Source organism: Anomaloglossus baeobatrachus, chromosome 1 (assembly GCF_048569485.1).
Source record: "Anomaloglossus baeobatrachus isolate aAnoBae1 chromosome 1, aAnoBae1.hap1, whole genome shotgun sequence".
Taxonomy (NCBI): Eukaryota; Metazoa; Chordata; class Amphibia; order Anura; family Aromobatidae; genus Anomaloglossus; species Anomaloglossus baeobatrachus.
The window spans coordinates 702,780,704-702,805,544 of NC_134353.1; the positions used below are offsets into that span (position 1 = coordinate 702,780,704).

General features: G+C 43.5%; 1 protein-coding gene across 1 annotated transcript in view; it reads right to left on the reverse strand.

Annotated features, from left to right (window-relative positions):
- Nucleotides 1-244: 244 nt before the first annotated feature.
- The window catches only part of LOC142298520 (catechol O-methyltransferase-like), a 71,243-nt gene continuing 46,646 nt past the window's right edge, over nucleotides 245-24,841 (reverse strand). Inside the window, exons 3-5 of the mRNA XM_075341770.1 lie at nucleotides 15,649-15,842; nucleotides 12,843-12,974; nucleotides 245-2,542 (exon numbers count right to left, since the gene is read on the reverse strand). Of these exons, the coding sequence (XP_075197885.1) occupies nucleotides 2,363-2,542; nucleotides 12,843-12,974; nucleotides 15,649-15,842 (506 nt within the window). The 3' untranslated portion in view covers nucleotides 245-2,362. The remainder of the gene's footprint in view (nucleotides 2,543-12,842; nucleotides 12,975-15,648; nucleotides 15,843-24,841) is intronic.

Here is a 24,841-nt window from a genome sequence, read left to right on the forward strand (position 1 = left end):
CCGGGATGGTTTATTTTTACCTCTTGGAGTGGACTGCAGCCAATTTAGCACAGAAGGGAATATTTTACATGTAGCAGTAACTTATTCCATGGAGTGTACACCATTTGGCAAGTGTTACATACCCCTACACCTCTTCGCCTTTTAAAGTGACTGGTGCCTAGGATCTACATAAACTATGTATAATTTATTATTGTTCACTTTGATCTATGAATTACTTTTAGCCAACTGGAATGATATTGCTGTACTGTAAGAGAATCTCTACTAATAAGCCACGCATCATTTTCCCGAATTTTAAGCCTATGGTATGGGCTTGGAGTGACCCAGCAGTCTAGTGTAACCTGTCTATTTAAGTATCTCCTGCTCGTTCATATAGTTTCTGCCTCTACGCATTTCAACTCATTTATAGCACTGAGACGCATCAGGAGGCTAACTTGGACACCCTACTACCTATGATTTTCAGGAGCACATAATTTCTCGAGGCACAGGTATGCCTCAGTAAGTTTGCATTGTCAGTCGCGTGGCTGAAAATGATGCGTGGCTTATTAGTAGAGATTCTCTGACAGTACAGCAATAACATTACAGCTGGCTAAAAGTAATTCATGGACCAAAGTGAATACTAATAAATTATCCACAGTTAATGTAGATCCTAGGCACCTTTTATAAGGAGAAGAGGTGAGGGATGTATGTATATAATGAACTGATGGGGTGGATGAGTGGTTATACTGCAGTGGCGAAGTGAAACCAATATTAAAACACTGCAGTACTTTATAAGAAAATATTATATTTTATAGTGTTTGGTCCTGATAATAGGTATTATAATTAGTATCTGAGCCCCTGTTCTTGAAGATATTCTGTGGGACTCAGATACGCTTCAGAAATACAGTCAATTAGTTCTGCAAAAAAATTAAATGTAGTTAAATAAAAGTTATTTTTTAACCTTGTAGTTCACGTAAGCCCATGAATTATCAAATTAATGTTTGCAAATGCAAACAGGAACAAAGACCTTAATTTTTGGAGACATGTCCTGTGGTCTGACGAAACTAAAATTAAACTGTTTGGCCATAATGACCATCATTACGTTTAGAGGAAAAAGTGAAAAGCTTTAAAGCCTAAGAACACCATCCCAACTGTGCAACACAGGGGGTGGCAGCATCATGATGTGGGGTTGTTTTGCTGCAGGGGCGACTGGTGCACTTCACAAAATAGATGGCATCATGAGGAAAGAAGATTATGTGGCAATACTGAAGGAACATCTCAAGACATCAGCAATGAACTTAAAGCTGAAGCGGAAATGGGTCTTCCAAATATACAATAACCCGAAGCATACTGCCAAGCTGGTTACAAAGTGGCTTAAGAATAACAAAGTCTATGTTTTGGAGCAGCCATCACAAAGTCCTATGATGAAAAAAGTATTAGCAAAGCTGAAAAAGCAGGTGCGAGCAAGTTGACCTACAAACACAGCTCAGTTACACCAGTTCTGTCAGGAGGAATGGGCCCAAATTCTTACCAACTATTGTGAGAAGCTTGCAGATGGAGATTCAAAACGTTTGACCCAAGTCATACAGTTTAAGGGCAATGGTATCAAATACTAATGAAATGTATGTAAACCTTTCACTTTGCAGAAAGTAATAAAAATGCCTTAAAACATATTCTCGCTCTCATTATTCTAGTATTTGGTAATTATAAATAATTTTGGTTTCTAATTGACCTAAAACAGGAAAGGTTTATTCTGATTTCATGTCAGATGGTGAGAAAAACAGGCCTATATGTCCTTTTAGATAGTGGATGGAAACTTCTGGTTTCAACTGTACATATAAACACATGATATAGTGCAAAACACTGTATTATACATAACACCATATCGTAACATCACCATGGCATTAGAACAGTCTCAACAAGTCAACGAGTAGGAATGGTTATATACTGTATATCACAACCATCTGTGGTATTTAGAATTTGGCAGCAAACCCATATTCAATCCTCATACATTCCCAAGACTGGCAAAAGTCAAGGCCGTAGATTAAGATTCTTTACCTTTTTTATACATATATAATTTAGCCTACTGTAGACATTGAGGTGGCAAGAGCTAATGGGAGATTTCAGCTCTCAAGGTTGCAGAATTTTGAATGCAGACCTGGGTTGTATTAAAAGCTGCATCACATAATTACTACAATATATATATATTTAAACATTTAGTATGAATTTGTGCCATCACATCCAAGTTAGTGACTATTGTAAAGTTTAGTTTGTATTCTTGTGACTTGGAATGCTGCTACCGTAGTGCTGCACTGTTTGAGGGAACTTTGTAAAGTCTTTGAGGTCAGAGGTGGGTGGAACAAGCCCTGTAAAAGTAAGACAGCATCTATCCTCTGAACACTGCCTTTTCCAGTGCATCTTTCTCATTCATGTATTCCAGGACTGAAGGATAATTTGTGCAGTCATATCGTCCACATGTTCGCACATATTCCAGGAAATCTGGGGCACCTGGAACGATGACATTGTCTGCGAGAAGAACTGAGCCCTTTCTTAGTAGGTTGCACTTCTGCAGAAAAAAACAAACAAACAATGATCATGAGAGAATCCTAATTAAAGCATCTATTGTTTAAACATAAAACCGCAGCTTAATTGTTCACAGGATTGATAGACATGTTATTGATATGCAAACATTCATAGTTATGATATATTGATAGTTTTAAAAATATATTTGCCAATCCATTGGAAACTAGGAAGTGTCAAAATATGAATGTAATCTTTAGTTTGCCATAAATTGAAAATGTCAATGGATTGATGGTTTAGGCCAATCCTCAGATCCTACAATGGCAAAGTCAGTTTTCAAAAATGACTCCTACAACTACAACAAATAGTGTATATCTTTGCTACTCATCATATGGAAATTGCTGGTGTTCATCTTTTTTTCTCTCAGGAGGAGTGTGTAAATTTAATTCCAAATATTAAAAACCATAAACAGAAAAGCATTTTTATCATTACATCTTAGAGGCATTTGTGGCGCCCCTGAGGCTTCAGTCGCCACAGGGTACTGCACCTCACTTAAGGTGCAGTACTTATCCCGGGTCCAGAGGAGGTCGGTGCAGGTTTCATACACATTACATTCAATACATACAGTAGGCTGCCCTCCCCACCGGGAACCGGGCTAGGGTCGGTTCTTAAGGTTGCTAACCAAGTACTGGGGCATCCACCAACTAGCGATAGGGACCCAGGGGAGGAGGAGCCACCAAGGGGAGGTAGGAGCCACACATGCTGGAGGAGTTGCGTTCCGGGAGGGAACAGGACAGGAGCTGTCGACCGGTAGCTCCTGTAGGACAAAGAACAAATCGGTTGCTGAGGTGAGAGCTTCATTGCTCCCTCAGAAGCGGCGCTGTGCAGAGTGCAGAGCCCTAGGGTGGAACATACTACACATTGGACCACCAGAATCTGCCGGACAGTGGGATTCCACGTCTCCCTGACCACTTTTCCCCAGAGCACAGTGGCACATAGGGTCTGAAGTCACGATTACAGTCAGACCCCATAGCGGATCCGCTGAATTACATGGACCGAAGTCCCCAAGTAGCTTCAGGCCATGGGTTTCCAACACGAAAGGTGCTCCATGAAGCTCCACAGGACTTATGCGGGTGTCACACGGTACGATCTATTGTGCGATTGCATGAGTGATCGTACCCGCCCACGTCGTTTGTGCGTCACGGGCAAATCGCTGCCCGTGTCGCACAAAGTTGTTGTGCTGAGCGACCTCGCTGTGGGCGGCGAACATCCACTTCCTGAAAGGGGTGGGACGTTCGGCGTCACAGCGACGTCACACAGCGGCCGGCCAATAGAAGCGGAGATGAGCGGGACGTAAATATTTGGCCGGCGGGAGCCGCGGTACGCATGTAAGCTGTGTTCATCGTTCCTGGGGTGTCACACACAGTGATGTGTGCGACCCCGGGTACGATGAACAACCGGCGCCATGAAAAATAAACGATTTTTTAAAAATAAGCGACGTGTACACGACTCACGATTTGTGACCAATTCAGCGTCGCTCGGAGGTGTCACACGAAACGACGTCGCAAACTATGCAGGATGTGCGTCACGAAAACCGTGACCCCGACGATGCATCGTAAGATAGATCGTCTCGTGTGATGCCCGCATTAGAGCTACATGAGGGATATCTACTACCAGTAAGCTGGCCTTTTTACTTTTTATAATTTTTTTGTTAGAAAGCTTAAAAGTTTATCACCAATTACTAATTTTTCCGACAAAATTTACAAAACCAATTTTTTTGGGACCATTTCACATTTGAAGTGACTTTGAAGGGCCAATGTGACAGAAAACATCCAAAAGTGACACCATTTTAAAAACTGCTCCCCTCAAAGAGCTCAAATTCGCATTCAATAAGTTTAACCCCTTAAGGACGAAGCCAGTTTTGTACTTAATGCCCAGGCCATTTTTTGCAATTTTGACCAGTGTCACTTTATAAGGTTATAACTCTGGAACGCTTCAATGGATCCCGGTGATTCTGAGATTGTTTTTTCGTGACATATTAGGCTTCATGTTAGAGGTAAATTTAGGATGATATTTTTTTTATTTTATTTGTGAAAAAATCTGAAATTTGACAAAAAAATTAAAAATTTTGCAAGTTTCAAACTTTTTAATTTTTATGCCCATAAACCGGAGAGTTATGTCACACAAAATAGTTACGGTAATAAATAACATTTCCCACTTGTCTACTTTAGATCAGCGCAATTTTTGAAACAAATTTTTTTGGGGTTAGGAAGTTAGAAGGGTTCAAAGTTCATCAGCAATTTCCCATTTTTTTCAACAAAATTTACAAAACCATTTTTTTAGGGACCACATCCCATTTGATGTGACTTTGAGAGGCCTGGGTGACAGAAAATACCCAAAAGTGACACCATTCAACCTGCACCCCTCAAGGTACTCAAAACCACATTCAAGAAGTTTAGTTCCTGTGAAGCACCTGAAGGGTTAATAAAGTAATGTGGAATGAAAAAAAATAAAAATTAACATTTTACCTAAAAATGTTACTTTAGCACTAATTTACTTACTTTTTCAAGAGGTAACACCAAAAATTGGACCTCACACTTTGTTACCCACTTTCTTATGAGCGCGCCAATACCCCACATGTGGTCAGAAACCTTTGTTTGGGTAAATGGGAGAGCTCGGAATGAAAGGAGCAATATTTGAATTTTGGAAAGCAAAGTTGGCTGAAACAGATTGCGGGCACCATGTTGCTTTTACAGATCCCCTAAGGTACATAAACAGCAGGAACCCCCCTCAAGTGACCCCATTTTGGAAACTAAACCCCTTAAGGCTTCTATCGAGGGGTATACTGAGCATTTTGGACCCACAGGTACTTCACAGATTTTGATAACGTTACTTTGTCATATTGAAAATTGTAATTTTTTTCTCAAATGTTGCTTTCGCATCAATTCTCTCACTTTTTCAAGAGGTAATTCCAAAAATTTGACCCAAATGTTTGTTACCCACTTTTTTATGAGCGCGGTGATACCTCACATGTGGTCTGAAACCTTTGTTTGGACAAATGGGAGGGCTTGGAACGAAAGGAGCAATATTTGAATTTTGGAAAGGAAATTTGGCTGAAAAAGATTGCGGGCACCATGTTGCATTTGGAGGACCCCTAAGGTACGTAAACAGCAAAAAACCACCACAAGTGACCCCATATTGGAAACTAGGCCTCTCAAGGAATTTATCTAGATGTTTGGTGAGTACCCTGAACCCCCAGGTGCTTCACAGAAGTTTATAACGTTGAGCCATGAAAATAAAAAAATAAAATTTTACCACAAAATTGTTACTTCAACCAGGTAGCTTTTTTTTTCACAAGGGTAACAGGAAAAAAATCACCATGAAATGTATTCTGCAATTTCTCCTGAGTTTGGTGATATCTTATATGTGGTGGAAATCAACTGTTTGGGCACACGGCAGGTCTTGGAAGGGAAGGAGTGCAATTTGACTGAACATTTGGCTGGAATAATTAGTGGACGCTATGTCGCATTTGGAAAGCCCCTAAAGTGCCTAAACAGTGGAGGCCCCCCACAAGTGACCCCATTCTGGAATCAAGACACCTCAAGGCTTTTATCTAGGTGTATATTGAGCATTTTGAATCCACGAATACTTCACAGAATTTGATAAGCTTAGGTTGCCATATTTAAAATTTTCATTTTTTTCACAAAAATGTTTCTTTAGCATCACATTTCTCACTTTTTCAAGAGGCAACAACAAAACGTGGACCCGACAGGTTGTTATCCAATTTCTTGTGAGCGCAGGGATACCCCATATGTGGCCAAAATCCTCTGTTTGGATATGTGGGAGGGCTTGGAATGGAAGGAGCACCATTTGAATTTTGGAAAAGTTGAAATAAATTGCGCGCACCATGTCACATTAGCAGGGCCTCTTGGTTACCTATACATTAGAAACCCCCCACAAGTGACTCCATTTTGGAAACTGGACCCCTCAAGGATTTTATTCAGGAGTATAGTAAGCATTTTGAATCCACAGGTACTTCACAAAAATGTTGCTGTAGCAACAAATTTCTCACTTTTAGGCTATGTGGCCATGTTCCAGCGACACGGCGTCCAGTACATAGTGTCAGCCTTCCTACAGAGATGTGAGTGTTGTCCACGGGAGAACGCAGCTGCCCATGCCCAGGATTTGGGTTCAGGCTGCTGTGGTCTTTAGTTCTATGCTACCTGCAGAGCACACTCATCTCCGCAGCATAAATTGACATGCTGAGGCTCGGGAAGCTGCGCCAGAGGTCGGTTTATGCTGCGGAGAAAAGAAGCACAGTGGGCACGGGATTTCTAAAAATCCTTCCACTGTGCTTCTACTGCACAACGCAGCGTTATGGACGCAGGGAAAACACTCTGCGCCCAAAACGCTGCAAACCCTGATTGTGGGCACATAGCCTAAAATGCTACAATGGATGAATGGATAGATGTCAAACATATATAACGTCCCACCCCCCTGCATATTCTAAGCTGGCGCCCTTTAGTGCCTTTCATGTGGCACTAAAGGGTGCCTAGCCTTGTATTTAGCCCAAAAAGAAAAAAAAATAATTAAAATAAATGACGTGGGGTCCCCCCTATTTTTGATAGCCAGCTAGGGTAAAGCAGACAGCTGTAGCCTGCAAACCACAGCTGACAGCTTCACCTTGGCTGGTGATCAATTTGGAGGGCTCCCCAAGCTGTTTATTTATAAATAATTAAAAAAAAAAAATTAAAAAAACAAAACAAACGTAGGGTCCCCCCAAATTAGATCACCAGTCAAGGTGAAGCTGACAGCTGGGGTCTGGTATTCTCAGGGTGGGAAGAGCCATGGTTATTGGACTCTTCCCAGCCTAAAAATAGCAGGCCGCAGCCGCCCCAGAAGTGGCGCATCCATCAGATGCACCAATCCTGGCGCTTCGCCCCAACTCATCCCGCGCCCTGGTGCGGTGGCTAACGGGGTAATAAATGGGGTTGATACCAGATGTGTAATGTCACCTGGCATCAAGCCCAGCAATTAGTTATGTCACAGCGTCTATTTGATACCAGACATAACTAATTGACAGTAATAATAAAAAAAATTGACAACAAAAAAAAAATTTATTTGAAAAAACACTCCCCAAAAAACTTTCCCTCTTTGGCCAATTTATTGAAAAGAAAAAAAAAAAAAAATCAAGTCCCTGCTGTAATCCATTGTGAAAGTCCCGCGGCGATTCTGGACCTTCTAGAATATGGGGGTCACGTTCAGGGAACGTATCCCCCATTTTCTAGGAGTGCAGACCATCCATTTGAGGAGAGTGGGTGCAAAGAATTTGCACCCACCCTCCCCGGGTCACAGCTACAGACTCTGTGCAAGCAGCAGCCAGCGTCTGAGTCACAGACACAGGAAGCTGACAGCCGCGCTCTGCACGTGTGACCGGCGTGCATTGTGAAGGAGGAGGGGGCCGCGGGGGATCAGAGCTAACAGGTACGGGGGACACCGGGGAACACCGGGGTGGGGATAGGGGGTGACTTGGCAGGGCCTGGGGAGCAGGTTTCTGTCGTATGTGTCATAGCACATGCGACAGAAACCATAGGAAAGGGGGAAATGCGGCCGGCGCGCTGCTGTGCGCGCCGGTATGTGCAGCGCCATGTTAGATTTTCGGGAGGAAAGGGGGGTGGGAGGACACTTTAGCGACACCGGGGGACCGGAGAGGACCGGGGGATGAGATTTATCTCCCATCTGACATGTTTGTTTATGCCAGATGGGAAATAAATGATTTTTTACCGGCGCGGTCATTTACTGTAACCTGATCATCGGTATACGGTGTATAACGGTCATCAGGTGAGCGGGGACCAGAAAAACCGGCCAGAATCATGATCTCCAGGGTCTCAGCTACCCCCGGCAGCTGAGACCCCGGAAATTTTCTGACTCTGGGGGGCGCTAGACCCTTTTTTCCGACCGCCGTTAAAAAGCGGCGGATCAGAAGAAGTACCCTAATTTGTCGCCGTTAAAAGGCGTATCGGCGGTCGTTAAGGGGTTAATAACCCTTTAGGTGATTCACATCAATTAAAGCCAAGTGGAAAGAAAGCAAAAAAAAATTTACTTCCGCAAAAATATTGCTTTAACCCCAGATTTTTTCATTTTCACAAGGGTAACAGGAATAAATGCACCATATAATTTGTTGTCCAATTTCTCCTGAGTATGCCAATTCCCCATATGTGATGAAAAACTACTGTTTGAGTGCACTGCAGGGCTCGAAAGGGAAGGATCACCATTCAACTTTAGGATCGCATATAGACGCCTGGCTTGTTTGCAGAGCCCCTTATGTGCCTAAACAGCAGAAACCCACCATAAGTGATACATTTTGGAAACTACATCCCTCAGCATCTTGAAGAGTTCTGAGCACCTTGAATCCACAAGTGCTTCACAGCAAAACTAAAATTGGGAGCAGAAGGGATGGTTCACCATTTGACTTTTGGAGTGCAAAATTGTCTGGAGTAGATAGCGGACGCCACGTTGCATTTGCAGAACCCCTGATGTACCTAAATAGTGGAAACCACCCATGGTTTGGAAACTACACCCCTCAAGGAATTTAGTTAGAGGTGTGGTACGCACCTTGAACCCACGGGTGCTTCACAGAATTTTATAACATGAATATGAAAAAAATACATTTTTTTCCCACAAACGTTAGTTTTGCCCCAAATTTTTAAAGTTTCCAAGGGTAACAGGAGAAAATGAATGGTACAATTTGTGCAATTTCTACTGAATATGCCGATTCACCATATGTGGTTGAAAAATACTTTAAGGCCCTGTGCGCACAATGCGTTTTTGCCGCGGATTTGCCATGGTTTTTGCTGCAAAAAAGGTGCAGTTTTTGTTCATAACCATCCTGCAGTAGTTCCCCAGAAAAATCTATGAGAAATTCAAAATGCTGTGCGCACACTGCGTTTTTTCCCCTCAAGGTTTTGCTGCAGAATTTGTGCAGAGAAAAGAAGTAGCATGTAGCATGCCACTTCCTTTCCACAGGTACCTGTGGTTTAGCCATTAAATAATGGTTAAAAACCGCAAGGACCAACCCGCGGAAAAACCGCAACAAAACCGCAACAAACTGCGGTAAAACCGCATGCAGATTTTGAGTGCGTTTTTGGTGCATTTTTTGTTGCAGGTGCGGAATTTTGCCAGAGGGTGCGGATTTTACTTAAGAAACACATTTTCCCAGTGCGCACAGACCCTAAAGGCACAGTACAAAGCTAGTAAGGGAGAGAGTGACATATTGGAGTGCAGATTTTGCTGGAATGGTTTGGGAGGCCATGTCACATTGGCAGAGCCCTTGAGGTGCTAGAAAAGAAGCAGAACTCCCCCCCCCCCCCTTGACCCCACTTTACAAAATATACCAGTCAATGAATTCATCAAGAGGTACAGTGATCATACTGACACCACAGTTGTGTCACAGAATTTTATACCATTGGGCGGTGAAGAAATAATTACATTTTAACACAATATTTTTGTTTTAGCCATAGATTTTACATTTTTATATGGAGAAGTGGGTAAAAATTGCACCAAGATTTGTCACACAATTTCTGCTGAACATGGCAATAGATCAAACATGGCTGTACTGTACTGATTAGCCACACAGCGAGACTTGTGAGGTAAGGAGCGCTATTTGACTCTTGGAGCACAGATTTTTTTAGAAGAATTTGCGGACTACATATACAGAGCGTCTAAGTTCCAGAAAAGCAGAATCCTGGCCTTAAAGTGACCCCATTTTGGAAATTGCATCCCTCTGGGAATTTATCTACAGGTGTAGTAACGATTTTGACTCTGAGTATAAGTGATAAGATGGCTTTATTCTTCTGGTCTATATGATTACAGTGGTACTAGATTCATATAGTTTTTTATGTTTAGCTATCATGTACAATCAGCATAAGGCATCACTGAGCAAGCGGCACTTGTCGATGGCAAACATGGAAATTGGTTTAATTAACATAATACAAGCAAGCCCATGGATCCTCACAACTGAGCATCCACGATGAAGAGTCCTACTTCACTATCCACAAACATAGAAATTCTCTCAGTCCTGCTCTCTAGCACTATCTCTGCTGTCAGGACAAACTGAGAATTACATGTAGAAGACAAATACACACCACAATTGTCCACCCCCAGACCACCAAAGGTAAGCCGTGTCCCAGATTTTCCTTTCTGCTTAGGAACCGAGTGGCAGAGTCCAATAAAATTACCTTTTTTACCACAAAAAAACTCATTTTTTTGCGATCTCAGTGGAAACATGTGAAGTAGTGGCTCTCCGTAGCTGCCTGGGCCCCTCCAAACCCATGAGTGATGGTTCACCCTCTGATTGCGCCCCGTTGTCCCCCAGCAATGGTCTCATTAAGCTATCTCGGAAGCCTTAAGCCACACGTCTAGCCAAGGACATTAGGGACTCAGGGGTCTCATGAATAACCAAAGCATCTTCCAACCTTTCTGACAGTACCTGAGAAAATTGGCTTCTAAGGGCTAGATCACTTAATTTGTTGTCAGTTGCCCATCTGCACAATTCAGAACAATAAGTCTCTGCTAACTAATTTCCCTGCTGATGGTGACGTAGCTTGGATTCAGCCAAGGAGGCTTGGTCAGGATCATCATAGATGACCTAAGGCCTCAAAAAATCCATCCAAATACAGGAGACAACCATAGCCAGGTGGCAGGGAAAAAACTCAGGATTGGGGACCCCTTTGCAGTAGTGAGATCACAATCCCCACCTGCTGCTCCTCATCCCCAGAGTCAGGGCTGGCGTCAGCACCCGGCACACCTGTGAAAGTGTTCCGGTGCCCTGTACAGACGGACAGGACAATTAGCCATTGGCAAATGAAAAAACAGTCATCTGAAAGAGGCCTAAAAGATTTTATTTTCAGGACAGGAACAAGTGGGCTAGTAAGTATATAATAATTCTTATTTCTATAGCACCAACATATTCTGCAGCACTTTACACTTCAGTCTGATAACATAAGTTGATATATCATCTTTGCAACCTATGCTGTTTCATGGTGGCTATGTGGGCAAAGGGGTGAACTTTTACTTAAAAAGATAATAGTGCTTCCTACAGTGTCAAGTGGGTTTCCAGAGAGCCATGAATGACGTGACTTATGGTTACTACTCCTCTCCCCTGTTATATAAGTATAAATGAACCATCCTGATTGGGTACATAATGTCTCATTAAGATGATGATTTCCATTTTTTTTCATCGAAAAAAGCATAAGTAAGTACGTTTGTTTTTTTTTGCATGTGTTACTATTTATTTATTGACTACTGACTGTTTCTACAGTATGTTGTCACGCTCCCCGGCTCCTCTGCCATGCTCACCGGCTCCCCTTCCACGCTCTCCGGCTCCCCAGCCACGCTCCCCGGCTCCCCTGCCACGCTCCCCGGCTCCTTTGCTAGGCGTCCCCCGCTCCACGGCCTCCATGCATACTCACCTGCGTCCTCCAGGCAACCCGATCCTCGGTCCCGGCGCCCATCTGCGATGCTGAACGCTCCTGCCTCCTGTGCACCGCTCCCTGCTCTGGCTTCTGGCACCCGGGCCTCGCGCATGCGCATTAGGGCGCACGCGCGGTCATTGACCCTCTCTTAAAGGGCCAGCGTCCTCCAAACAGGATATTGCAGATTCAGGTGCAGGGTATATAGGGGGTTCCTTTCCAAGTGGGCGGGGCCTGTTCTTCGTGTTTCCTAAGCTAGGAGTCAGGTCCCCTTGTGTCTGTGATATACTTACCTATCTCTCTTCTAGAGCCGCTCCTGCCTCGCCATCCGGTCCTGCCGATTCCCGAACCCCGAACGCTGACTATCTGCCATCTCGTCAGTCCGTACCATCTCTGATCCCTGTGGTGATCCGTCCTCTCGCTCCATCGGTTCCGGACTCTGCCTGACAACATCTCGGCCTCTGAACCTGAGCTCCGTCACCCGGACTACCATCAGTGACTCCGTGGTCCCAGGGACTTCTCCATTCCACTCATTTGAACGGACTGTCCTGCTACGTGTAGTGCTCCGGCTACCGGACCCCTTGCCTTCAGTAAGGTGTTCGGCCCAGTGGATCCACCTCCTGGGTCTGCCCGTCCACCTGGCCCTAACATATGTATTGTTTTAATTCTAGTTTATATTTGTCTGTTATTGCCACAGTGCATTTGGGCACCTACATGTTACCCTTATACTAACAGATGTGCTGGTCCTTGTTTTTGGTTTAACATTTATGAAAAGACTATATGCTTATTGAATGCGAAGAATTAGGTAAACCTTAAGATATCTTAAATCATATCTGAAGAACTAGTAAATACACAATAATGCAGTGCACCGCTTACCTCCAAAAGCTTAGTATCTTCTGCATATTTCTCCTTCCAATGATCCACAAACACAAAGTCCAGTGTTTCTATTTCATATTTCTTCTTCAGCTGAGGAATAATGTCTTGTGTACTCCCCTCTATTAATTGTACCTGGAAAAAAATTGATTACTTTTTTTTTTTTTTAAATTTAATAAATGGCCACTGATGACTTTTGTTATCTATTGGCAGAGTGCAGTGGACAAGCTGTATGACATGCATCTGTTCTGAACAGCTTCTTTAGACTGTGGGTTACATGTACTAAGACAGTTGTGTTGAGGTCAGTGAAAGTGTGTTAAAGGGTGTTTCTGAGCTTCAGCTAAATTTCTGCAGTCGCTCTGTATGACAGCAGATTGCTGAATCCTGACAGTGTGCAATGTGCACAATATCAGGATTTTCACTGTGTTGCCAGCTCAAGCAGGCAGTCATGTGGACACAAGTATGTGATCTGCATAGTTGTGGTCACATGATGACTAGCTTCTCATCTGATTCTCTCAATGGAACAATGGCGAATTAAAAGAATATACTGAGTGAAGCCTGAAAAGTTGATAGTCGCTCAAGCAGGTAATGGAGCAGAATCCTTACAGTGTGCTGGCTATCTGCAGTCACAAAGAAGAATGTTGAAATTCTGGAAAAAAACTTAATTGATACTTATTCTAACATCAACTTACGCAATGTCCTAACAAAAATGAAATTACTTTTGCAATGTATCAATCGTAACACTTTAAGAAAAATGCATATGCTACTTTCATGCTTTTTCCTAGCTTTCAATGTCTACCCTTTGAATTGTATATGATTATGTCTATCTTGGCATTTAGTTAATACTAGTTGTATCACCCGGCGTTGCCCGGGATAGTACCTGTATTTCTGTCTCTCTCCCACTCTCCCTCTCTGTCTGTCTCCCTTCCTCTGACTGTCTGTCTGTCTGTCTCTCTATTCGTCTCTCTCCCTGTCTGCCTCTGTCTCTCTCCCTGCCTGCTTCTGTCTCTCTTTTTCTCTTTCTCTCTCTCTGTCTCTATCATTCTGTCGGTCTCTGTTTGTATCTCTGTCTGTCTCTCTCTATCTGTCTCCCTCTGTCTAGCTCTCTTTGTCGTTGCCTGTCTCTTTCTATCTGACTCTCTACCGAAATCATATTACCTCACACATAAGCTGTCTTATACTAAGAATGCCTTTGTTGCCTTCAGCAACCAATCAAAGCTCCTATTAATGACCTGTAGCTCCCAGCTCCATTGACCAATTTAAGAAGGTTTTTTGCCGAATAACTGTAAAATGCGGGGTTAACGTTTCCCCTCAAAACATAGTCTGTGACGTTCCCTGAGTCAAATGAGGTGTCTGTGCAAAATTTCGTGATTGTAAAAGCAATGGTGCGGATTCCTTTAGCGGACATATACGCACACATACACACACACATACACATATACATACACACATACATACATACATACGCTCAGATTTCTATATTAGATGTCTGTGTTTTTATTTCAGAACAGAATCGAGCTGGATGCTATATGAGAACAGTTGTTTTTTCTTCATTGAATTGGTCGGTGGTTGACCCCCACCTTGCCGTGCACCCCAATTTGGGTTGTATTCCACCTGTCTTGATTTTGGCAATTGGTGGCTGTTCACATTCAGTCGTCAAGGCCTGCCCACAGGCAATTTACTTCAAGCAGCATTTGCTTGGGCCTGTCCCACCCACAGCCATGATTCACTCATGGGTACAGGATTGAAAAGCACCAGGTAAATCCTGCTAAGAACAATTCTACTTTTTCCATATGTGAGGCAATATGGCACATTTTAAATAAAAATAATTTAGAGTAGGACTGCCCCAAAGAGATTTGCCGTGACGTGGCGGGGTAGCTCAAGAAATGTCATTTTTTTGCCAAAAATCCCAAATTTTAATAATAAGTACAGTTTGGAATTTTTAGTGCACTAGTGAAAAAAAAAATGTTTAAAAGAACGGAGAGTCCTCAGTGGTTGATACCTTTTAATGGCTAACTGAAAAGATGGTAATAATTGCACTAGTGCACATTTAGTGCTTGCTATCTGTCATGATCCAGGCCGGCTTTTTCCTGCTGCTGGTTACACCCAGCACTGACCTGGTCATGTCAGGGGTTAACTTCCCTTACCTCGTTCTGGATCCCAGAACGCTATATATTGCCTCTCTACCTATGGCTCAGTGCCAGTGATATTTCTGCCTTGCAGCTTGTATACTGGTTCTGGTGAGTGTTCCTGATCTCTTCTACTCTTCTACCTCCCTGCTACTGTGTCCTGACTTTGACCCTCCCCCGTTTGTCTGCCTGTTCTGCTCCCTGATTTCCCTCTCCTGTCTGTTGTTTGTGTTTCCCTCTGCATACCTGATCTCCCGCCTTCTGACTTGGTTCTGCTTTCAGACTTTGATATTGATCCTCCTTTTGCAGTGACTCGACTTTCCTGGCTAGACCCTGACTGTTTGACTACTCTTTTGTCCCCCGATGATTCGCCTGTTAACATTGCTGAAGTTACTCTGCTATACTTCAGCTGCCTTTCCGTTAGTGTTTCTTTGTCTCTCCTTCACTACTTTGCTGCCACCTAGTGGGGATTACGCTGTACTGCCTCTTACTAGCCTTTGTACAGCGTGACACTATCTTGTTTTTTCTTCATGAGAACAGTTGTTGTGCATCTGGTCTGGTAAAATGTGCATGCCATTGAGGAGATTGGCCATTCTAATGTATTGGCAGAGCCATCTTCATAAAGTGAACAGCTTGGGTTTAGAGAAAACAAATTTTCCAGATAAAATATATAGAAATACCTTGTCATTAACACCTGCAAATGCTATAATCTGTTTAGCTATTGCAGCATATGTTGGATTAAATTCCACAGTAAATAAATGGGCTCCAGGCTTTAATAGCCGTGCAATGCGGACAGCTGAGTAGCCACAATATGTACCCAATTCCAGGACTAGATTTGGATTAGTCTCTTTCACAACATTATCGAGGATCAGCCCTGTAACAGAAAACATATATATGAATAGAATATATAGAAAAGTAAAAAAAATGCTCAAGCTTTTCAGTGTATATGAATAATGCAAATCTTATAGGCCTAATGCCGGCAGCTCCATATCTACTACTCATTATTTTCCATGACAACACTTCGGATAATATCCATACCATTAGTTGCATAGCAACCATTAAGAAAAGATGATGACTTAAATCAACAGACTTTCCATTGACTAGCCTGAACTTCCAGTACCAAGAAGAAGCTGGTGTCTTAGGGACAATGGAGGACTTTCGGCTTATAATTTCATAAAATAATATGGTGAAGAAGTGAGCTATTAACGACTGTGTGCAAGTGATTTGTTAAAGCATCACTCCAGCGTTTTGTTTTATTTTTACTGCACCTCTGGAGTGGCGCGTTAAATGTAAGTCCCCTGCCACCTGTCTTATACGCACCTTCCGGGGCCTTCATCTTCAATCACCGCTGCTCGGGTCAGTCTCCGGCGATTTGTGACCTGCCGGCAACTCCAGTGTTTCATGGAGCACGCCAGAGATCACAACTCAATGTATCTCTATAAGAGTCTTGTTCTGGCCTTGTTCTGGCTTTCATAGGGCTGCATTGGGAGCTTATGATGTAACTTCTGACTTTCGGCCAGTTAGAAGTTAGACACAAGATGGCACCGTGGGACCAGAGAGGTGTCGGTAAAAGGTTAAGCTAGAGGGTGAATATAAGACAGGGGGGCAGACAGCTCAAACTTAAGGCGCCACTCCAGCCCTGAACGCCCTCGGTGGAGTAGTACTCTGAGGGTATACTTTTTTTATTCTTTGCCAGCATTTTATTTTTTTTTACAGAGAGGGCTTTAAAGAGAAAATAACTAGTGACTAGCAAACAATGGGAAAATGCTAATCTCCTTCTTTCTTTGTTGTAATTCAACATACTTGGGTCACGCAAACAAATTTTTGCCTCCAGATACACCGCACATTTATAACGTGTAGCCAGCGTTCCCCCTTGAAGACACTACTATGTTATGTTATTGTTAGGATATGTAATGTATAATGTGATAAGTGTCAATGATGTATAATGTGAATTGTGACATTTGTTAGTGATCCACACACAAAATCATGAAAAAAACAGATATGATAAAATATTCTAATATTTATTGTAAACATTTTAAAAAAATAAGATTAAAATAGTGGGGAGTGCACAAACAATAGGTAAATTACGAAAGTAAATCTGGATAATGGTGAACATGAAGTCCTATATACAGTATATAAATAATGGTGTAATAACATTTTATAGAAATAAATGAATGAGATACATCTAAAACAGCCAAATGCAATAATAGATAAAGTACAATAGTAAAAATGTATCACATACCATAAATAATCTAGACTTTCACCAATTGAAGGCCCACAGACTTTGACGCACGTTTTGCACAGTGCTTTTTCCCTGTAGTGACTAAGGTATCCAGACAGGGAGTATATAAAGGATGTACCAACCAAAGAGATTAGTGTAATCAAGAGATAAAGTACAGCTGTCTGAACCGCGGATTCTGTTTATTGAGAAGTTCGATTGTTGAGCGCGCGCAGGCGCCGTATTTACCCCTTGTGGCCATGGTGCCTGGCGTGCATTCCACAATGGAACACAATACTGCTCTGCACACACTCCTTCCATGACACGGCCACTCTTTATGGAACCTTTTATGGTCATTTTCGCACACACATGACTATTTTACTATTTATTATTAAATCATTAAAATGTATGTATTTCTGTGTGATTTTTATGGTTTATGTATATGACATATATATATATATATATGACTCTCACCAATTCAAGGGGTCGTTTATATTATGTGGTCACAACATATATTTCCTCCTTATGTGTTTATCCAATCCATGCTTTTTTAGACAGCTGTACTTTATGTCTTGATTACACTAATCTCCTTAGTTTTTACATTCTTTAAAAAACGTACTTTTTGTTTTATAAGATGCACAGGATAATAAGATGGACCTCAAATTTAGAGAGAAAAAGAGGGAAAAGGGTCCGTCTTCTAATCCGGTGCTGTCTTACCGGAGGGGGGGCAGCAGTGGTGGAGCTGGGTCACAGGAGGCAGGGGCAGTGGTGGAGTAGGGCGATACTGCGGGTGGTGCAGCGGGTGTCTCAGATTCTCGCTGCAGGCACTGTGAGGCTGAATGAGCATCCAGAAACTATCGGCGGTGCGGGCTTTAAAGAAATCGTGCCCGAACAATGAGAAGCCGAGATCTTATCTGCGCATGCGCCACCTTCGGGGTCCACATTTTCCTTAAGTCCACTGCAGGCAATCGATGGGCCAGACGCTCAGATCTTGAGGCGAGAGCTCCATCTGCGCCGACTCCGGGTGCCATTATTTGAAGCCCGCAACGCCGACATTTTTAGAATGGTGGCCCCTGCTTCACCACTCGCAGCACAACACAGCACAGCAGCACAGCACAGCACCCAGCACTGCCCGCAGTAAGCCCGCAGCACAGTGCCTGCGGCCCGCAGCATCTCCCCTGCCTCCTGTGACCCCTCTCCATCACCCCTGGGAGGCTACATTCGGATTATAAGATGCACCCTTCATTTTCCTATCAAATTTTTGAGAGAAAAAGTGCATCTTATAATCTAAAAAATACGGTACTTCTTCTCTAGATACCTTAGTCACATCTGTGAAACAGCTCTGTGCGAAATGTGCATCAGGGTCTGTTGGCCTTCAATTGATGAAAGTCTTGATTATATATGGTATGTGATACATTTTTACTATTGCACTTTATGTACTTTATAAAATGTTATTACACCATTATGTATATACTGTATATATGACGTCATTTTTACAATTATCCAGATTTACTTTCGTTATTTACCTGTGTTTGTGTACTCCCCACTATTTTAATCTTATTTTTTAATTTATTTTCATTGTTTTATTTCTATATGACATTACTAGACCATTATTTACATAGATGAAATAATTTTCACCATTATGCCCATATCCAGATTTATCTTCGTTACTTACCTATTGTTTGTCCACTATTTTAGTTTTATTTTTTTAAAATGTTTACAATAAATATTGGAATATTTTATTGTATCTTTGGGTATCTTTCATAATTTCGTGTGTGGGTTAGTTTATTAAGGTGAAGGTCCCTACATTATTTTGGGTAAAACTATTATTATCTGTGTAGTCTATGTGTTAGTGATGTTGTATGGTGTTGTGCCAGATAGTAGGGTAATAAGGAGTTAATTTAGGGAACTAGCCCAGAGTAAGAGGGGCTAGATTGAAGGGACAAAGATGGTTTCCTGTTACAAGAGCAGATAGAGCCCAGCATGCAGTAGTGACCGACCTAAGGTCTGGCTATTGAGCGGAACCACATACCTTGGGTGTCCCAGGTTTGAGTGGAGACCGAGGAGGTGCCTAGCGTTATCCAGAGAGCAGAGAGAGAGAGGATAGACAGGATACAGATGATAGACGAGATACAGAGTGATTGAGAGGAGTCGGGTCAGAGCAATTGGTTGAAAGACCAATTGAGCAACTGGAGACGGGTCTTGGGACAGTATGCCTATCAGTATGGCCCCGAGTTGATAACTCTTAAAGTTAAACAGGCCAGGACAACAGAAATGTGAGATAAAGTTTACATCAGCATCAGGAAGCTTGAAGCTAAATTCGACCATATTGGCAAATCTGCTTCGTTAAGATGAGAAAAAGAAGCGATCCAGCCGGTGGAGAAAATTACTTTTACGGACTGTATGGTAGTGCTAAGGTGGGTGATGGTAAAGCAAGCTAGACTATTGGTGGCAAGCAAAAGTGAGGTTGAAGATGTAAAGAATCTGTGTGTAAAGATGTACTGTATAGAAAAGAAATATGTGAGAAGTTGTGTGCATTGCTGTCTACTGTACATAGTTGGCATCCAATGGCTGTTTAGTAAAACATAATTTATTTAAAACTGGTGGTCTCCCTCATTGAACTGGTTAACATCGGATCCTGACCAGCTGAGGTCAACCGCATCATGCGGCCTGTAAAGGCATATTGCCTCCATATCTGGACATAAGAGATGACTCTCTCACCCTCAGCTAAAGCCCTACGCCACGATGTCCTGTAACAAAACCAAATTTATGTACTTTCTCCAACTCATATCATCTCTGTAATGCTCATGTGGTGCACAAGGAAATCATTTAAAAAAAAATGCACTGAATAAATATAACAGGATCTGGGAGGCATGGTTGGAAACCCCCTGGTCTAAAGCTCGCTTTACACACTGCAGTGTATCTTACAATGTGTCGGCGGGGTCACGTCGTAAGTGACGCATATCTGGCATTGTAAGGTACATTGCAGTGTGTGACAGGTACGTGCGATTGCGATTGAACGGTAAAACGTTCATCGCATACACATCGTACCTGTCTCTGGAATTGCACGTCAGATTGTTCATCGTACCCGGGGTAGCACACATTGTAGTGTGTGATACCCCGGGAACGATGAACAGATCTTACCAGCGTCCTGCGGCTCCCGGCCCACAATGCGGAAGGAGGTGGGCGGGATGTTTACGTCCCGCTCAGCTCCGCCCCTCCGCTTCTATTGGCCGGCTGCTGCGTGACATCGCTGTGACTCCGAACGTCCCTCCCACTCCAGGAAGTGGACGTTCGCCGCCCACAGCGAGGTCGTATTCAAGGTAAGTATGTGTGACGGGGGTTACTCGTATGTGCGGCACATTCAACAAATTGAACGTGCCACACATACGATGGGGGCGTTGCAAATCGCATACAAGATTGTATGCGAAATTGCAACGTGTAAAGCGGGCTTAACATCTTCCGTTCTGCTTTACGATAGAATGATAGACAAACTCTCTGTCTTTTTACATTTTGTTCCTCAGTTCTACATGGGGAAAGTCTGTTGACTTGTTCTAATTACACTCCTTTCCACTAACACTAGAAGTTAGCAATGTTGCTGAAACTTAATCTACCTGTACTCTCTGATCTCAGGATGAATATGAATGTGTGATGCCATAACTGACCTGTCTATCATTATAAGGGTTTTGGGGAGGGGAGGGTTGTTTGGATTCTGTTATATACTTAAATGCAAATTAGTTATTTTAAATTACCCTAATGCACATCTCCCAATACACTGTACCTGATTCTATATAGTTAGGTCCAGAAATATTTGGACAGTGACACAAGTTTTGGCATTTTAGCTGTTTACTAAAACATATTCAAGATATACCTTAAGCTCAATCAATATGGGCTTAAGGTGCATAGTCTCAGCTTTAATTTAATGGTATTCACATCCTAATTGAAATAATGGTTTAGGAATTACTCTTTAATATGCAGCTTCCTATTTTTCAAGGGTCCAAAAGAAATTGGACATTTATCATAAAAGCTCTTTAATTGGCTGCATGGACTATTACCTCGTTAATCCAGCGTCTACTAAGCTGGTAAAAGGTCTGGAGCTCATTCCAGGTTTGGCATTTGTGTTTTTAAGCTGTTTATCTGAACCACAACATGTGGTCAAACAAGCGCTCAATGGAAGAGAACAGACCATCATTAGACTGGAAAAAAGGAGACATATCAGAAATCTAAGGAGTGGCCAAAACAACAGTTTTGTACATTCTTAAACAAAAAATAAAAAAGCACACAGGTGAGTCTGGAAACTTGAAAAAAAAACTTTGCTAAAAAACATCTAAAGAAGCCAACCCAGTTCTGGAAAAGCTGTGGTCAGATGAAGTTAAGATCAACCTGTTCCAGAATGATGGGAAGATAAAAGAATGTATAAGGCATGGGACGACTCAAACTAAGTGAATCTGGACTGTAAAAGTTTCAAAGATGCCCGGTTGCCAGACCCGGATCTGGGATGCCAGGTGCACGATCCGGATCTGGCACTGATGAAAATAATTGAAAAATAAAGAAAAACAGAAAAAAAACAGCGTTTCATACTTACTGAGACTCTGTGTCATGGCGGCACACTGCTTCCGGGTCGTGCATTCACTTCTTATAGTGTGCACCGTATACACACAGCTTTCCTGTTTTCCTCGCCCACCGGCCATCCTCTCATTGGTGATTGGTTGCAGACAGACGCGCACCCATCCTGTTACAGTATCTGACTGCCGTGCAGTCATCGCGGCTCAGTCATTGTCTGCACAGCCAGCGGTCGCGCTCTATGTTATGTAGCACAGCTGAAGCAGCGTGGGACCTCGTGTGGATTACGCCAGACCTGCAGGGTGCTGGGGGTTAATATTAATAAAGAGGTGAAGGAGGGTGTGTGTCTTGTACTTTATTCAAAATAAAGGATTTTTCTCTATGTCTGTGTTTATTTACTTTCATTTGCAGGTTAGTGTGATGCAGGTATCTCATAGACGCCTGTGCTATCACTAACCTAGGGTTTAGTAGCAGCTGTGCGATGCTAGTAACCCGTTATTACCCCGATTTGCACCGCTCCAGGCCAACTGGAAGAGCCGGTAAAGCCCCGGGATTGTCATATCTAATAGATGCGGCAATACCCGGTGGCTGCGGGCTGAAAATACCAGCCCCCAGCTGGCTTTATCATGGCTGGCTATCAAAATTGAGGGGACCGCACGTGTTTTGTTTTTTTTAAATGTTTTATTTAAATAATAAAAAAAGCTGCATGCAGTTTCTTTTAGGTCAGAGTCACACTTGCGAAGGACTCCCGCGAGTCTGACATCGCAGCATAGCTGCGCACACTTCTGACAGGAGCGTGCATGCATTTCTAGGTACATGCACGCTCATGTTCAGAGAGCGGCAGGCTGTGCCGGGTGCTGTCATGCCTGACTTGCACGAGTCTGACATCGCATCACTGGCACAGCCGCACACACTTCTGACAGGAACGTGCATGTGTTTCTGAAACTCCTACCCCCCTATCCCCTCCACAAACATTTTTAATCTCAAGATTCTGGTCCCCATAGACTTAAACGGGCACCGGAATCCGGAGCGGATCCAAACTTTTCAATCCGGCAGTGATCCGCCCGTCCTGGATTTTGGCAGGTTCGATCAACCCTACTCATGATCCAAATCACACCACATTCTATATAAACATAGTGGAGGTAGTGTGATGGCATGGGCATTTATGGCTTCCAACAGCACTGGGTCACTAGTGTAATTGATGACGTGACTTGGGACAGAAGCAGCCCGATTAATTCTTAGGTGTACTGGGCTATACTTTCTGCTCAGATTCATTCAGATGCAGCAAGGTTTATTGGATAGCGCTTCACAGTACAGATGGACAATGACCCAATACATACTGTAAAAGTAAACCAAGAGTTTTTTTGAAAGCAAAGAAGTAGAATATTCTGTAATGGTCAAGTCAGTCACCAGATCTCAACCTCTTAAGCCAGCTTTACACCTTACAATTAGGTATGCGATCTCGTATGCGATGTGACACGCCCAGGTCGCATATGCGATCTTATGAGATTGCACGTAGGTCGTTCATTTGCTGTCACACGTGCGTTAGTAGTCTATGTTAAATTGATCAATTTTGTGTGCGATCCTTTAGATCATGTGTTCTGTGACGTATGCATTGGGCACCTTTTTTTTTTTTTTATTTATTGACTTGCCAAGCGTGTGTAATGTGTAGGGATGCGTTTTTACTATGTCATCTGCCATTCAGCTCTGCTACATGGCCGCTGACAGCAGACACAGACAGCCATGTAGCAGAGCTGAATGGCAGATGACAGCAGACACAGACAGAGCCGCACTGTCAGAATGAACTCGGGTGAACCTCACCCGACTTCATTGTCATGCTGCGGCTCTGTCTGTGTCGCGTCCTGATTAGCGGTCACCTGTGAAGGACTAACCGGTGACCGCTAAACTCCTGAGTAACTGAATTGAGCAGCCCTCTCTCATATACTCACCGATCCCCGGCGCTGCACGGCGTTCACACTGCTCCGGCGGCTTTTACTGTTTTGAAAAAGCCGGCCGCCCATTAAACAATCTCGTATTCCCTGCTTACCCCGCCTACCGGCGCCTATGATTGGTTACAGTGAGACACGCCCCCCACGCTGAGTGACAGGTGTCACACTGCACCCAATCACAGCAGCCGGTGGGCGTGTCTATACTGTGTAGTGAAATAAATAATTAAATAATAAAAAAAAACGGCGTGCGGTCCCCCCCTAATTTTAAAACCAGCCAGATAAAGCCATACGGCTGAAGGCTGGTATTCTCAGGATGGGGAGCTCCACGTTATGGGGAGCCCCCCAGCCTAACAATATCAGCCAACAGCCGCCCAGAATTGCCGCATACATTATATGCGACAGTTCTGGGACTGTACCCGGCTCTTCCCGATTTGCCCTGGTGCGTTGGCAAATCGGGGTAATAAGGAGTTATTGGCAGCCCATAGCTGCCACTAAATCCTAGATTAATCATGTCAGGCGTCTATGAGTCACCCTCCATGATTAATCTGTAAATTACAGTAAATAAACACACACACATGAAAAAATCCTTTATTAGAAATAAAACACACAAACATATTCCCTGGTTCACCACTTTAATCAGCCCCAAAAAGCCCTCCTGGTCCGGCGTACTCCACAGTCCTCCAGCGTCACATCCAGCGCTGCTGCATGGAGGTGACCGGAGCTGCAGAATACACAGCCACTCCGGTCACCTCCACACAGCTAATGAAGACAGCCGCGCTATCGGCTGAGCTGTCAGTGAGGTTACCCGCTGTCACTGGATCCAGCGGTGGATGCAGCGGTGGCCGCGGGTAACCTCAGTGACAGCCCAGCTGATTGTGCTACTCACCTCAGTTGCTGACTGGAGCTGACCGGAGCGGCGGTGAGTAGCGCGATCAGCTGAGCTGTCACTGAGGTTACCCGCGGCCACCGCTGCATCCACCGCTGGATCCAGTGACAGCGGGTAACCTCACTGACAGCTCAGCCGATAGCGCGGCTGTCTTCATTTGCTGTGTGGAGGTGACCGGAGCGGCTGTGTATTCTGCAGCTCCGGTCACCTCCATGCAGCAGCGCTGGATGCGACGCTGGAGGACTGTGGAGTACGCC